The sequence below is a fragment of the Perca flavescens genome, chromosome 23, assembly GCF_004354835.1.
Source record: "Perca flavescens isolate YP-PL-M2 chromosome 23, PFLA_1.0, whole genome shotgun sequence".
In the NCBI taxonomy this organism is placed as follows: Eukaryota; Metazoa; Chordata; class Actinopteri; order Perciformes; family Percidae; genus Perca; species Perca flavescens.
The window spans coordinates 459,013-475,370 of record NC_041353.1 but is presented as its reverse complement, the minus strand read 5'-3'; the positions used below and the strand labels follow the sequence as shown (position 1 = coordinate 475,370).

The 16,358-nt window shown below is 42.7% G+C and overlaps 1 protein-coding gene across 1 annotated transcript in view; it reads left to right on the top strand.

Annotated features, from left to right (window-relative positions):
- Positions 1 to 1,242: 1,242 nt before the first annotated feature.
- LOC114550473 (cadherin-like and PC-esterase domain-containing protein 1) overlaps positions 1,243 to 16,358 on the top strand; it is an 18,139-nt gene continuing 3,023 nt past the window's right edge. The window contains exons 1-9 of the mRNA XM_028571272.1: positions 1,243 to 1,252; positions 1,576 to 1,670; positions 1,874 to 1,958; positions 4,646 to 4,721; positions 4,794 to 4,941; positions 6,109 to 6,239; positions 8,578 to 8,650; positions 13,769 to 13,912; positions 14,463 to 14,567. Coding sequence (XP_028427073.1) covers positions 1,243 to 1,252; positions 1,576 to 1,670; positions 1,874 to 1,958; positions 4,646 to 4,721; positions 4,794 to 4,941; positions 6,109 to 6,239; positions 8,578 to 8,650; positions 13,769 to 13,912; positions 14,463 to 14,567 — 867 coding nt within the window. The remainder of the gene's footprint in view (positions 1,253 to 1,575; positions 1,671 to 1,873; positions 1,959 to 4,645; positions 4,722 to 4,793; positions 4,942 to 6,108; positions 6,240 to 8,577; positions 8,651 to 13,768; positions 13,913 to 14,462; positions 14,568 to 16,358) is intronic.

The following is a 16,358-nucleotide window of genomic DNA, read 5'->3' as shown; positions in this document are numbered from 1 at the left end:
TTTGCCTTCAGTGCTGTCTGCCAGAAGGGTTTATTTTAACCCAAACCACTATCTTTTCCTAAACCTAACTAATTAGTTTTGTTGTCTAAACCTAAGAGATTTCTGGCAGAAAGCCCAGAAGGTAAACGTCTCCCGTGTGCTCCTCTCTGCTGCAGAAAGTTGCCTCAGTTATTTTAACTTTGAGTCTTAAAGTGTTTTTCAGTCTGCAGCAGATTACAGTTGAAGTATTTCACTTCGGTAACACTTTACTTGTTTTCTACATAAGAGCGACATGACACTGTCATGAACACAATCATCACACATGAACCCTAACCATAACCATAACTTGTCATGACAAATCTGAATGACACTTTCTAAAACAGCTTTATGTCATAAATGTTTATGACTTGTTTATAATGTTTTATACTTCAAGTAAAGTGAAACCAGTAAATCTTACCGTCTGTCTGTCTGCCCCTCCCTGCTGCAGAAAGTTGACTCAGTTACTCAGTGTTTTTCAGTCTGCAGCAGATTACAGTTAAAGTCTTTCACTTCTTCAGTACTTCAGAGCTCCTTCCTGTAACTGACCTCCCTCAGTTAAAGTCTCAGCTTTGTAATAAAAGGTCAATCTTACCGTCTGTGTGTCGGTGCGTCTCTTCTCACTGACAACTCAATAGGAACTAACATGTTACCTGGTTTGTGTCAGATGATGTAATGTACTTTGTTAAAGTTGAAAAGACATTCACAGATAAAAATTTCCGGGATCAATAACTTCTGAGCAAAATGTTATTACATCAAATACGACGTAATTATGACATATATCACATTTCTTTAGCAAAAGATATTCCCCAAAATGATGAATATGCTTATTTTGTTTAAGTAATTGCTGTACTACAACTATAAGGATACAAGTTATAATTGAGGTAAGTTTGGAGACACTACCTTATTTAATCATTAAATTAATAAACCTTTCCGTTGGGTGTTGTCCCTAAGCACTCGTCTCACCACCGGCTGCTCGTAGAGACCAATGTTATTTCTCCAGGTTGGAGGACGGCTCTTTTTGATGAAAATTAGTTTGTAGCTCGTTGTTAACCTTACTACGGTAGAAAAGATGCATCGTTTGTGATTTGATAACATTTTGCTCAGAAGTTATTGATCCCAGAATTTAGAATCTGTGAATATCTTTCCAAATAAATAATAAAAGGTAAATCTTACCGTCTGTCTGTCGGTGAGTCTCTTCTCACTGACAACTCAACAGGAACTAACATGTTACCTGGTCTGTTCAGATGATATAATGTAAGGAGTGGAGCTTTCTCAGACAGCTGATAAGTTTTATCTTAAAGGGACAGTTCAGATGTTATGACGAAGAACACACACACACACACACACACACACACACACACACACACACACACACACACACACACACACACAGACAGACAGACACACACACACACACACACACACATTCACACAAACAGACAGACAGGCAGACACACACACACACACACACAGACACACACACAGACGGGTTGCTACGTGTTGTCGGGCTGAACGTGGTCCAGGTGTAACTTCCTGTCTGTGTCTCCGTGGTTACAGGTGTGAGTGGGTGGAGCCTGCTGCTGTGTCTCAGAGGTGCGGAGAGAAGCTGTCTGAGGAGAGTCTCCTTCTCGCGGCTGCAGCGTCATCAGACGGTGAGACTCGCAGCCGCCGCTCAGCCAATCAGAGAGCAGCCTGGCTGAGCGTCTATGGACTCAGCCAATCAGAGAGCAGCCTGGCTGAGCGTCTGTGGACTCAGCCAATCAGAGAGCAGCCTGGCTGAGCGTCTGTGGACTCAGCCAATCAGAGAGCAGCCTGGCTGAGCGTCTGTGGACTCACCTGTGTCTCTTTGTCTCAGGTGAACCTGTTGCCCGCGGTGATGGAGGCGTTCTCTGACGCAGGTGGAGGCCTCTGTCACTTCCTCACTCAGTCTGAACGAACAGGTGAGTCACACAGGAAACAGTTACCATAGCAACATGAGCTGCACATCTACCATGTCGTGAAGAGAGAGAAAGTGACGGAAGATGTGATCAGAGCAGACAAGAGTTAACGTGTAGCTGTGATTGTACAGCAGCTAGAGTCTGCAGTTTGAGCAAATCTCTATGTTGAGCCCTGCTGGTGGATAGATAGGTAAGTAGGTAGGTAGATAGGCAGGTAGGTAGATGGCGTAGGTATGGGTAGATAGGCAGGTAGGTAGGTAGATAGGCAGGTAGGTAGGTAGGTAGGTAGATAGGCAGGTAGGTAGGTAGGTAGGCAGGTAGGTAGGTAGGTAGGTAGGTAGGTAGGTAGATAGATAGATAGCACTTTATTGTCTGTGTACACGGAAATTTGTCTTGCGATACAAGCTTCAACAATCACAACACAACAACCTAAAAACAGAAGCTAAAAACATAGAGGCATCAATTAAACATAAATAGATAATTAATATGAGGGGGGCCCTGCCCTGCAAGAGTGGTCTTAAATAGCCATAAATATATAGATAAAAGGAAAAATAGATACAAGTTAAAATAGGGGGGAACTATCACTTCTTTGCTATCCTGAGTTGATTCAGCAGAGATATTGACAGAGGAACAAATGAGTGTTTGAGTGTTGAGTGTGATATTTGTTCTTTCTGCGTTCTGGGACCCTACAGCGCCCCCCGCAGGGCAGGAGTTGGTACTCCCCATGCAACACATGGGAAGAGTCCTGGGAGATTTTGTCAGCCAGTCTGACGGTGTGCAATACGTGGCTTTCAGTCAACACATTCTCCACGGAACATCCCACCAATTTGGAACAAATCCTCCGAAGCCGTAGAATCCTGGCCTTCAGATGAGCTGAGAGGCCCCCAAACCACCCTAACCCCCATACTGCAGGATGCTCTTCAGATGAGCTGAGAGGCCCCCAAACCACCCTAACCCCCATACTGCAGGATGCTCTTCAGATGAGCTGAGAGGCCCCCAAACCACCCCTAACCCCCCATACTGCAGGATGCTCTTCAGATGAACTGAGAGGCCCCCAAACCACCCTAACCCCCATACTGCAGGATGCTTTGAATTGTTGACACAAAGAAAAGAAACAGGATTTTGCTGCTCCCTCAGAATGACCTAAGTCTCCTTAAAAAGTAGATTCTCTGCTGTACTTTGCTGCAGATATAGTCTACATCAGGGGTCACCAACACGGTGCCCGCGGGCACCAGGTAGCCCCCAAGGACCACATGAGTAGCCCTCAGGCCTGCTCTAAAAATGAAAATTGAATATTGATATTATCTTGTTTCCCACCTTATTAAGTCATTGTTGATAATTATTGTGAGAAATCATTAACATGATCAGTGTCTTCACATAGATGATTATCATTAATCATTAATAATCATATATAACTAAAGGCAAACTGCGCACATTTGTTATTTCAGAAGAGCGTATCAAAGTGGTAGCCCTTCCATACCCATGAAGTAGCTCTCAGTTTTGAAAAGGTTGGTGACCCCTGGTCTACATGATAGGTACATGTTGTATGTGGATGGTTGATATTCGGCCGGCTATGATTGGCCGATCTGGTCTGGATCTCCAAAGTCTAGGCAAATTTTTTTTTAAGATTCATTTTAAATTATTATTTTTTTGGCCATTTTTCCTCCTTTATTTGACAGGTGATGAGCGATGTGACAGTTATGGAGGCTTTGTATCACTACTTCATGTGACCTTATAGGGTAGTTCAATCTTAATGCAGATACAAGTGGGAAGACACGTAAAGGAAGTTTAACATGTGACCATGTCTGGTATCTATGCATTGCTCAATCTAACAGCTCAGTTCAGGACCAGGTCAATGCCAACACGGCCCTATGCATTACACAAGTAATAAACAAATACGACTGCCCAACTCTCCTCTCCAGACAAATGTAGGTACAAGACAGGATGATCTACGAGTGCATATGTTTCACATTAACTCCCCATCCTCCTCTCACATACATATTTACTCTCCTCTACGCTACGGCAGTCTCATACTCCGGCAGACAGTCACAAAACAATCCACACTAACATTTCTCTAAAGCATGTTTTATAGTAATATCAGTAATGTAACTTTTAGCATGATTACATTTTTAGCTGTTGGGGTTTTCAGCTGAACCTCCGTTCAACAGATATGAATACATGAAAGGGGAGAGAGAGGGAGGAATGACATGCAGCAAAGGGCCACAGGTCAGAATCGAACCTGCAGCCGCTGCATCGAGGAGTACACCTCTATATATGGGTGCGCGCTCTACCAACTGAGCTAACCGGGCGCCCAGGGCTGATTTTGTTACCCCAGCCCTGTATTGACGTGAGAATTAATTGCATGATAATCCGTCCCCGGTGCATAAACAAGGAGGAAGTTTGATTTCTATTATCTCTTTTGTTTTCTCTTTATTTTTACATTTTTATTTATTTTTCTTGGAAAGTTTTTTTATTTATAAAAAACAAAACAACTATTTTACTTTTTCTTCTTGTTTTTACATTCCTTTTTTATTCCCCTGTTTTTTCTCTTTCTTCGCTCTGAGTTATTTACTTTTCTTTTCAAAATAAGAGCACGCTGACATCCGAGATAACTTCCCCCGAGACTTTTACGTGTCAATTTTTTGTAAATAAAGTTTGGTTTTGTTCTGTTTTTTGCTCCACCGTCTCAGGATCCGAATTACCCATGAGCCCACACGCCTGTGGATCGACCAATCAGAAGCTGCGGCTCCCTGAGGGAGCAGACAGGTAATCAGATTACTCCGGCTGAGCTTCAGTCTCTCTGATCTCTTTCTGAACTTCCTGTTTCCTGTTTGACAGCCGCTCGCCTGTCGGAGCCCCGCCTCCCACTCTGGTTGCCATGGTGAATGTTTACGTCCTGGTGACGTCGGTGAAGCCGCTGACTTCCTTCCTGCACGACATCACCGTGGTGACGACCAATCAGGAGCGGCGGGGACGGCCCACAAAGGTACAAAACCTAAATATTATTACACTGACTATTATTCCCATACTTATTCCGCCACATTTTTGTCCCACTTCTAGTCACAGAGCGTTGCCAACACACGAATATATGAAAATGTGAGTAATGACCGGGAATGGTGTGCTATGACTTTTCTAAGAGATTTGCCGAAATCAACAAAAAACGGCACCAAATTTCCCATAGACTTGAATGGGAAATCTTTGGGAAATCGCTCAAAACAACCCCTCTTTGGAGCCATACTGTATCGCCATACTTTAATGTAGAAAAATAATTAAAAGTTTAAACTGAAGACAAGATTTTGACCTTTATTGGGCAGAATGGGCATTCTGATATCAAGCACGGTTTCTACCAAATTACAGTTTAAGTATCGTCCAGTTTTCAGACTGTTTCAGATCTTCCAGTGTGTGTGTGTATGGAGACAGAATGTTAAGAGCTAGAGGGGAGGACCGAGGGGGGAGCTGCAATACGATTCGCTGAAATCTTTCCAAACAAATTACTCTCTCTCCCTCCTACAGTTTTCACTCTTCATACATCATAGTTGGTCAAAATGTAGAAAATGTGCCGGTTGCAGACATGTAACTATGGAATCCACCGGACCTAAACTTTTGGCTCTGTTCATACAAACTGCCGATAGAAACAACGAAAACAAATAACTTCCTTTTTCCTCATTTCCTTTCTTTCACACTTCATCCTTTCTTTCCTAAGACCTACTTTGTCCTCTTCTCTCCTCCCTTTGTCTTATCTTTCCTTCTTCACTTCCTCCTTTCCTTATCATCTCATCTCCTTCCATAGCATCTCTTCTCCTTCTATCCTACTCTGATGCTTCCTCATCTCCGCCTTTCCTTTCTTTTCCTCTACTTTCTCACCTTTATTTCCTTTCCATCCTGCGCTCGTTCTTTCCTTTTCTTTTCCTTCACACTTCATCCTTTTCTTCCTTCCTTTCCTTATTGATCGTTCATTTCTTCCTCATCTTCCCTAACTCCTAACTTTTATTATTTTTCTTCTTCTTTTAATTCATTTTTTTTCAGTTTTTAATCCTATTTTACTTTTTTCTTCTGGTTTAAATTAATGTAAATGTTTGTAAATTACTATATTTTACTCTCAGTGTCTCTGCCACCCTCTGCTGGTTAATCACTTCATCTTTTCGTCTCTCAGCTCAGGAACTTCCTGCTGCAGCAGTTTGGACCAAACGCTTCCCATGATGCTTTGGGGCAGACGAAGAAGGTGATCGGGGAAGTTCTGCAGGCCGCCGTGTCGACCAATCAGAAGCAACAACCTTTCAGCAGGTAAACCTCCCAGCCGAGGGTTTACACTTCATGGTTGATAATCTGAAGAACTTTGGTGAAATCAACACTGTTGAGTTCTATATCTATGGTAGGATGTAGAGCCCTGCGCGGGACTGTTTTCTCCTTCCCGCTTCCTCTGAATTTCTGACCATTACCGCCCGCACCCGCAAAACTCTGAGAATTTATGCCCGCACAATAATAGAGATGCATTGATTTTGTGTTTTCTCCCATCCCGCATGAGAAAACACATCATTTTATAGGCTAATAGGGAGAAGATGCAGGGAAAGAAGGTAGGTGCTTGCTGCTGTGAGAGGGGGAGGAAGGAGCAGAGGATGAGGGGGGGCAGACGGTGGATGGAGCCTCTGACATGCTGCTGGTATCTGCTCATAGATATACAGTATAAACTCAGTCAGTATATGTGTATATCTATGGTGTCTGCTCATAGATATACAGTATAAACTCAGTCAGTATATATGTATATCTATGGTGTCTGCTCATAGATATACAGTATAAACTCAGTCAGTATATGTGTATATCTATGGTGTCTGCTCATAGATATACAGTATAAACTCAGTCAGTATATATGTATATCTATGGTGTCTGCTCATAGATATACAGTATAAACTCAGTCAGTATATATGTATATCTATGGTGTCTGCTCATAGATATACAGTATAAACTCAGTCAGTATATATGTATATCTATGGTGTCTGCTCATAGATATACAGTATAAACTCAGTCAGTATATATGTATATCTATGGTGTCTGCTGGTGTGGGGGGGTTCCAGGCTACATCCCGATCCCGCAGTGTTTTTTTTAGCCGCTCGCTCCCGCCCGCAACAAAGTTTAAACCGCCCACTCCCACAACAATCCCAATGCAGCCCTCTAGTAGGATGTTCAACACACCCCTGTTACAGTTTACAGGTGTGTGATTGATGTGTTGTGTTGCAGGTGTGTAATAGATTTTGTGTTGTGTTGCAGGTGTGTGATTTATGTTGTGTTGTCTTGCAGGTGTGTGATTGATGTTGTGTTGTGTTGCAGGTGTTTTATTGATGTTGTGTTACAGGTGTGTGATAGATGTTGTGTTGTGTTCCAGGTGTGTTATTGATGTTGTGTTGTGTTGCATGTGTGTGATAGATGTTGTGTTGTGTTGCAGGTGTGTGATTGATGTTGTGTTGTGTTGCAGGTGTGTTATTGATGTTGTGTTGCAGGTGTGTGATTGTTGTGTTGCAGGTGTGTTATTGATGTTGTGTTGCAGGTGTGTGATTGTTGTGTTGCAGGTGTGTGATAGATGTTGTTTTGTGTTGCAGGTGTTTTATTGATGTTGTGTTGTGTTGCAGGTGTGTTATTGGTGTTGTGTTGTGTTGCAGGTGTGTTTTTGATGTTGTGTTGCAGGTGTGTGATTGATGTTGTGTTGCAGGTGTGTGATTGATGTTGTCTTGCAGGTGTGTGATAGATGTTGTGTTGTGTTGCAGGTGTGTTATTGATGTTGTGTTGCAGGTGTGTGATAGATGTTGTGTTGTGTTGCAGGTGTGTGATTGATGTTGTGTTGTGTTGCAGGTGTGTGATTGATGTTGTGTTGCAGGTGTGTGATTGATGTTGTCTTGCAGGTGTGTGATAGATGTTGTGTTGTGTTGCTGGTGTGTGATTGATGTTGTGTTGCAGGTGTGTGATTGATGTTGTGTTGCAGGTGTGTTATTGATGTTGTGTTGCAGGTGTGTGATAGATGTTGTGTTGCAGGTGTGTTATTGATGTTGTGTTGCAGGTGTGTGATAGATGTTGTGTTGTGTTGCAGGTGTGTGATTGATGTTGTGTTGTGTTGCAGGTGTGTGATTGATGTTGTGTTACAGGTGTGTGATTGATGTTGTGTTGTGTTGCAGGTGTGTGATAGATGTTGTGTTGTGTTGCAGGTGTGTGATTGATGTTGTGTTACAGGTCTGTTATTGATGTTGTGTTGTGTTGCATGTGTGTGATAGATGTTGTGTTGATAGATGTTGTGTTGCAGGTGTGTGATTGATGTTGTGTTGCAGGTGTGTGATTGATGTTGTGTTGTGTTGCAGGTGTGTGATTGATGTTGTGTTGTGTTGCAGGTGTGTTATTGATGTTGTGTTGCAGGTCTGTTATTGATGTTGTGTTGCAGGTGTGTTATTGATGTTGTGTTGTGTTTCAGGTGTGTTATTGATGTTGTGTTGTGTTGCATGTGTGTGATAGGTGTTGTGTTGCAGGTGTGTGATTGATGTTGTGTTGTGTTGCAGGTGTGTTATTGATGTTGTGTTGCAGGTGTGTGATTGATGTTGTTGTGTTGCAGGTGTGTGATTGATGTTGTGTTGTGTTGCAGGTGTGTGTTGTGTTTCCAGCTCTTGACGTTCTCTCTGCTCTTCAGCAGCTCCATCACACCGCTCGTCGTCCAGGTAACGGACCGACTCTTTATCTGCATCTTTAGATTTTGTTGTGACCTTTCAGAACAAATGGGGGCGCGCTGGTTTACTGAGCAAATAAAACTATCCAATATTTTAATAACAAGCAAAGAGAAAGGTTTCCTTTTTATTTAATATAAATATATTTTAGTTTCTCTTACTGCGGCCTGTCAGAGGAAGAGTTGCCAACTTGGAGAATTTCTTTCTAGATTTAGTAACTTTTCAGACCCTCTTAGGGACTTTATTTCTAAAAAGTGACTGCAGACAAAGTGTTGTACGGTTATAAGAGAAGAGTTGGCAACACTGAGGGGTCAGGAGCCTCAGATTAGAGGACTCAGCTCTGATCTCTGTCCAGCTTTTATTTTGAAAACACTGAGCAGATGAAGCTGTAGTTGATGACTAGTTATAGTAATTTAAAGAGAATAAAGAGTCTGTTGTTAAACTGGTCTGTGATCAGTGAAGAGACTCAGACAGCTGCATGCTGCTTTCTCAACAAAACTTTATGATCATCAGACAGACAGACAGACAGACAGACGGAGAGACAGACAGATACCTTCTTTTAACACGTTTTAATTTCTTCTTTATCACTTCTTTCCCTCCTTTCCTTCCCATCCTCTCTTCCCTTTTTCATTTCCATCCTTCTTTCATTCTTTTCCTTCACACTTACATACATTTACACACATACTTTTTTTCCTTTCTTAATTGGTCCCTTCCTTCCTTCCCTTTTCTGGTCTTTCCTCTTTCTTTTCCTTTCTTTCTTCCCTTTCTTCTTCTCTTCTTGAAGTGAACTATCTGTCCTCAGAGATCAGAGACGGTAAACGTCCAGCAGAGGGCAGCGTCTCCTTCCTTATCTCCTCCTTTCCTTCATTATCTCCTTCTTTCCCCTTTCCTTTCTTTCCTTTTCCTTCACACTTAATACTTTCTTTCCTTTCCTAAGTGCTACTTTCCCTTTTTCATTTTCTTTCTTTTCCAGCTCTACCTTCACCTGTTCTTTCCTCTCCCTTCCCTCCCTCCATTCCTTATCATCTCATCTCTTTCTCTACCAATTCTTTCTATTCTCTCCATTTTCCTTCACACTTCATCCTTTTCTACCACACCTATTTCTTTCCTTTCTTACTTTCCTTTCTTTCCTTCCTTACTTTCTCCTTTTCTCTTCTCCTGGTCTTTCCTACTTATTTCCTTACCTTCTTTAACCCCCCCCCCCTCCTTTTAACTCTAAATGTTGTTGAATCTTTATATTTCCTGATGGACAGGTAAGTCTGTCCTCAGAGATCAGAGACAGTATACGTCCAGCAGAGGGCAGCGTGTCCTCAGCTGCTCTTGGGTATAGGGGTAGATTTCGGGGTGGGGGGTGGACAGACAACCCACTCCTCAAAAGAGTACAGTGGGCTCAAAACATGTTTATATAATTTTTACCTGTTTACCTGTATACTGTATATGTTTCCCAATGATGTCAGACCCCCCTACAGTGGACTGTACCATCTGAACTTTGCAGAGCACATGTAACATGTATTACCTGTAGGTCTATAGGTAACAGGGCCGGATTGGGACTCATTTTCAGCCCTGGATTTTCATGCCTTAGACCGGCCCACTTTACTTCACAAATGACTATATTAAAAAAATTAATCAAAACCTTAGTATATACAGTAAGTCTGCAATAGCACCCTGTCCACTACATCCTTGTAATTCTGTGTATTTGGTAAAATATCACTATTTCCAAGTGTTGCTTCACAATGTAGATTTATTAGAAAAGTTAAAATCTATCTAGTTAACCCAATGATGTTGAACAATATCAGAATCTGTTTCTGTGCAAATAAGTAATCACAGATTAAATAAAGAACAAGATACATTGTATTGCACTTTCTAATGACACCATAATCTATTTTTTCCTTTGAATATTTCATACAACCTTTATAATGGGTCACAAGTAATATTTGGTCATAAAAAGTGATTATATTGTAGCTAATCTGATCATGTTTGCTTGTTCACACACTGTGAAACAACAGCTTACAGTAGATGTGCCATCCACACTGACAGCAGCTGTCCCTAATGCACACTACTGGCTCTGCTTCTGACCCTAAATCACATTTTATAAATTGTCATAATTCTCAGCACAAATCTCTCCTTTTTACAAAGCTTTCTGATCAAGTCAAGCCAGTGTCATTACGGTAGTGCCGAATCATCTGGCATCATTAATTATCCCAGGGCATTTTTCATATAGAGCAGGTCAACACCACACTTATTAATTCTTATAATATTCAGTCAATGATCAACCCTACCTGCCCAAACTGGAGTTCTGGGCTCATATATCTGCTGCTTGGTAACCTTACTGGCCCTTCATCGTCACTGTTAGCAGCAGACTGGACCAGGAAGCCTACTGGTCCAGTAGGACTACTAGCTGCTGCTTGGTAACCTTTCTGGCTCTTCATTGTCACTGTTAGCAGCAAACTGGACCAGTAGGACTACTAGCTGCTGCTTGGTAACCTTACTGGCTCTTCATCATCACCGTTAGCAGCAGACTGGACCAGTAGGACTACTAGCTGCTGCTTGGTAACCTTACTGGCTCTTCATCGTCACTGTTAGCAGCAGACTGGACGAGTAGGACTACTAGCTGCTGCTTGGTAACCTTACTGGCTCTTCATCGTCACTGTTAGCAGCAGACTGGACCAGTAGGACTACTAGCTGCTGCTCGGTAACCTTACTGGCTCTTCATCGTCACTGTTAGCAGCAGACTGGACCAGTAGGACTACTAGCTGCTGCTTGGTAACCTTACTGGCTCTTCATCGTCACTGTTAGCACCAAACTGGACCAGTAGGACTACTAGCTGCTGCTTGGTAACCTTACTGGCTCTTCATCGTCACTGTTAGCAGCAGACTGGACCAGTAGGACTACTAGCTGCTGCTTGGTAACCTTACTGGCTCTTCATTGTCACTGTTAGCAGCAAACTGGACCAGTAGGACTACTAGCTGCTGCTTGGTAACCTTACTGGCTCTTCATGGTCACTGTTAGCAGCAGACTGGACCAGTAGGACTACTAGCTGCTGCTGCGGAGCTACAAGAACAAGTTTGATTCATAAACATAAACGCTGGTTTGCAGTCACTTCTCCTAACTAACTTAGCTTACCCGTCTCAACGTCTTCATTTGGCGTTTTGCTAAAAATAGAAAAAGTTCATCTGGCCGAGTCACTTTCTAGAGCTCTCCTTTTTAAAGTGACGCCTTGTCAGTGCCGTTTGGCCCTTTCTACTACCCGTTTAAAACCGCTTCTTTTTGCTCGCGGTGGCATCCTCCAACCAACACCAGCGACTTGTGTACGATGATGGTTTGTTGTTTTTCTAGCGAGGTGCTGCCGTCGGACGACTCAGAAGATAAATAGGTCATCATTAACCAGGCGGCACTCTGCGAGTGGGCTGCATGAATGAAGAGAACGGTGGGCTGCAAGAACAAATAAATAGCCTACTGTAAATATAAAAAAAAGTGGGCTGCGAGTGCAGGCAGCATAGGGACAGAATCCATAATATTCAACTATGATTTCAACCCAGTGCCATACCTGAACACCGGCCCTCACAACCAAACAACAAGACCGGCCCACCGGGAATTCTCCCAGTGCTCCCAATTAGCCAATCCGGGCCTGATAGGTAACATACATTACCTGCAGACCTAGGTAACATACATTACCTACAGGTCTAGGTAACATGCATTACCTGCAGACCTAGGTAACATGCATTACCTACAGGTCTAGGTAACATGCATTACCTGCAGGTCTAGGTAACATGCATTACCTGCAGACCTAGGTAACATGCATTACCTGCAGGTCTAGGTAACATGTATTACCTGCAGGTCTAGGTAACATGCATTACCTGCAGGTCTAGGTAACATGCATTACCTACAGACCTAGGTAACATGTATTACCTGCAGGTCTAGGTAACATACATTACCTGCAGACCTAGGTAACATGTATTACCTGCAGGTCTAGTTAACATGTATTACCTGCAGGTCTAGTTAACATGTATTACCTGCAGGTCTAGTTAACATGCATTACCTGCAGGTCTAGTTAACATGCATTACCTGCAGGTCTAGGTAACATGCATTACCTGCAGGTCTAGGTAACATGCATTACCTACAGGTCTATAGGTAACATACATTACCTACAGGTCTATAGGTAACATGCATTACCTGCGGATCTATAGGTAAAAAAAAACCTACAGTTCTATAGGTAACATACATTACCTACAGGTCTATAGGTAACATACATTACCTACGGATCTATAGGTAAAAAATAACCTACAGGTCTATAGGTAACATACATTACCTGCAGATCTATAGGTAACATACATTACCGGCAGGTCTATAGGTAACATACATTACCTGCAGGTCTATAGGTAACATACATTACCTACGGATCTATAGGTAACATACATTACCTACAGGTCTATAGGTAACATACATTACCTACGGATCTATAGGTAACATACATTACCTACAGGTCTAGGTCATATGCATTACGTGCAGGCCTAGGTAAGATGTATTACCTGCAGGTCTATAGGTAAGATGTATTACCTGCAGGTCTATAGGTAAGATGTATTACCTACAGGTCTATAGGTAAGATGTATTACCTGCAGGTCTATAGGTAAGATGTATTACCTGCAGGTCTATAGGTAAGATGTATTACCTGCAGGTCTATAGGTAAGATGTATTACCTGCAGGTCTATAGGTAAGATGTATTACCTGCAGGTCTATAGGTAAGATGTATTACCTACAGGTCTATAGGTAAGATGTATTACCTACAGGTCTATAGGTAACATGTATTACCTGCAGGCCTATAGGTAACATGCATTACCTACAGGTCTAGGTAACATGTATTACCTGAAGGCCTAGGCCATTTCATTACGTAATTCCTAACGGAGATCTTCTTACACTCAAAACACCCATATATTGATTAAGGGTAGCTTTGAAGAATCGATGCCTTCCGCATACTAAGTAGCCTAGAAATGTCTCGCAATCTTTTGGCGAACTCACCGTGATCCGCGGGCGTCCCGAAACATTGTCCCCCTATAGTGTCTGTTGAAACTCGTTGTTCTGTGATTGGTCAGCAGTGTGTTTTTATTTCTTCAGGTGGAAACTGAGCTGACGTTTTCTTCTCTGAGCGGCGACACATTTGACAGACAGATCACCAAAGACGGGATCCTGGAGGACACACTGCACTTCCTGTTCCTGTCCTCAGAGACGCAGACGGAGCGGAGACAGGTGAGGAGACAGGTGAGGGGACAGGTGAGACAGGTGAGGAGAGAGGTGAGGGGACAGGTGAGGGAACAGATGAGGGAACAGATGAGGAGACAGGTGAGGAGACAGGTGAGGAGACAGGTGAGGGGAAAAGTGAAGAGACAGGTGAAGAGACAGGTGAGGAGACAGGTGAGGGGAAAAGTGAAGAGACAGGTGATGGGACAGATGAGGAGACAGGTGAGGAGACAGGTGAGGGGAAAAGTGAAGAGACAGGTGAGGAGACAGGTGAAGAGACAGGTGAGGGGAAAAGTGAAGAGACAGGTGAGGAGACAGGTGAAGAGACAGGTGAGGAGACAGGTGAAGGGAAAAGTGAGGAGACAGGTGAGGAGACAGGTGATGGGACAGATGAGGAGACGTCTTTTTATCTTCTGAAGAAATGTGTTGAAAAGAATAACTTTGTAATAACTTTATTCCTGTCTGCCTGTCTGCTCTCTGTCTGTCTGTCTCTCTATCTGCCTGTCTGTCTGTCTGTCTGCCTGTCTATCTATCTGTCTACCTGTCTGCCTGTCTGTCTCTCTGTGGACAGTACGGTGGCTGTAGAGGCACACACGGCGTCTGTTTGTCAGAAGACAAGTTTCTTCTCATGCTTCAGTTTCAGCAGCAGATGAAGACGCCGTCAGCTTTTCAACTGGTAATTTAAAGTATACACATACACACACACACACATATACATATATATATATATATATATATATATATATATATATATATATATATATATACAGTGAGGAAAATAAGTATTTGAACACCCTGCTATTTTGCAAGTTCTCCCACTTGTAAATCATGGAGGGTTTGAAATTGTCATCGTAGGTGCATGTCCACTGTGAGAGACATAATCTAAAAAACAAAATCCAGAAATCCCAATGTATGATTTTTTAACTATTTATTTGTATGATACAGCTGCAAATAAGTATTTGAACACCTGTCTATCAGCTAGAATTCTGACCCTCAAAGACCTGTTAGTCTGCCTTTAAAATGTCCACCTCCACTCCATTTATTATCCTAAATTAGATGCACCTGTTTGAGGTTGTTAGCTGCATAAAGACACCTGTCCACCCCATACAATCAGTAAGAATCCAACTACTAACATGGCCAAGACCAAAGATCTGTCCAAAGACACTAGAGACAAAATTGTACACCTCCACAAGGCTGGAAAGGGCTACGGGGAAATTGCCAAGCAGCTTGGTGAAAAAAGGTCCACTGTTGGAGCAATCATTAGAAAATGGAAGAAGCTAAACATGACATCTCCCTCGGACTGGGGCTCCATGCAAGATCTCACCTCGTGGGGTCTCAATGATCCTCAGAAAGGTGAGAAATCAGCCCAGAACTACACGGGAGGAGCTGGTCAATGACCTGAAAAGAGCTGGGACCACCGTTTCCAAGGTTACTGTTGGTAATACACTAAGACGTCATGGTTTGAAATCATGCATGGCCCGGAAGGTTCCCCTGCTTAAACCAGCACATGTCCAGGCCCGTCTTAAGTTTGCCAATGACCATTTGGATGATCCAGAGGAGTCATGGGAGAAAGTCATGTGGTCAGATGAGACCAAAACAGAACTTTTTGGTCATAATTCCACTAACCGTGTTTGGAGGAAGAAGAATGATGAGTACCATCCCAAGAACACCATCCCTACTGTGAAGCATGGGGGTAGCATCATGCTTTGGGGGAGTTTTTTCTGTACATGGGACAGGGCGACTGCACTGTATTAAGGAGAGGATGACCGGGGCCATGTATTGTGAGATTTTGGGGAACAACCTCCTTCCCTCAGTTAGAGCATTGAAGATGGGTCGAGGCTGGGTCTTCCAACATGACAATGAGCCAAGCACACAGCCAGGATAACCAAGGAGTGGCTCTGTAAGAAGCATATCAAGGTTCTGGCGTGGCCTAGCCAGTCTCCAGACCTAAACCCAATAGAGAATCTTTGGAGGGAGCTCAAACTCCGTGTTTCTCAGCGACAGCCCAGAAACCTGACTGATCTAGAGAAGATCTGTGTGGAGGAGGAGGGCCAAAATCCCTCCTGCAGTGTGTGCAAACCTGGTGAAAAACTACAGGAAACGTTTGACCTCTGTACTTGCAAACAAAGGCTACTGTACCAAATATTAACATTGATTTTCTCAGGTGTTCAAATACTTATTTGCAGCTGTATCATACAAATAAATAGTTAAAAAATCATACATTGTGATTTCTGGATTTTTTTTTTTTTTTATTATGTCTCTCACAGTGGACATGCACCTCGATGACCATTTCAGACCCTCCATGATTTCTAAGTGGGAGAACTTGCAAAATAGCAGGTTGTTCAAATACTTATTTTCCTCACTGTGTATATATATGTATGTGTATATATATATATATATATATATATACTACTCTTTTTAATGTAAATAATATATACAAACACGGTATAAACAAACACTAGAGGTC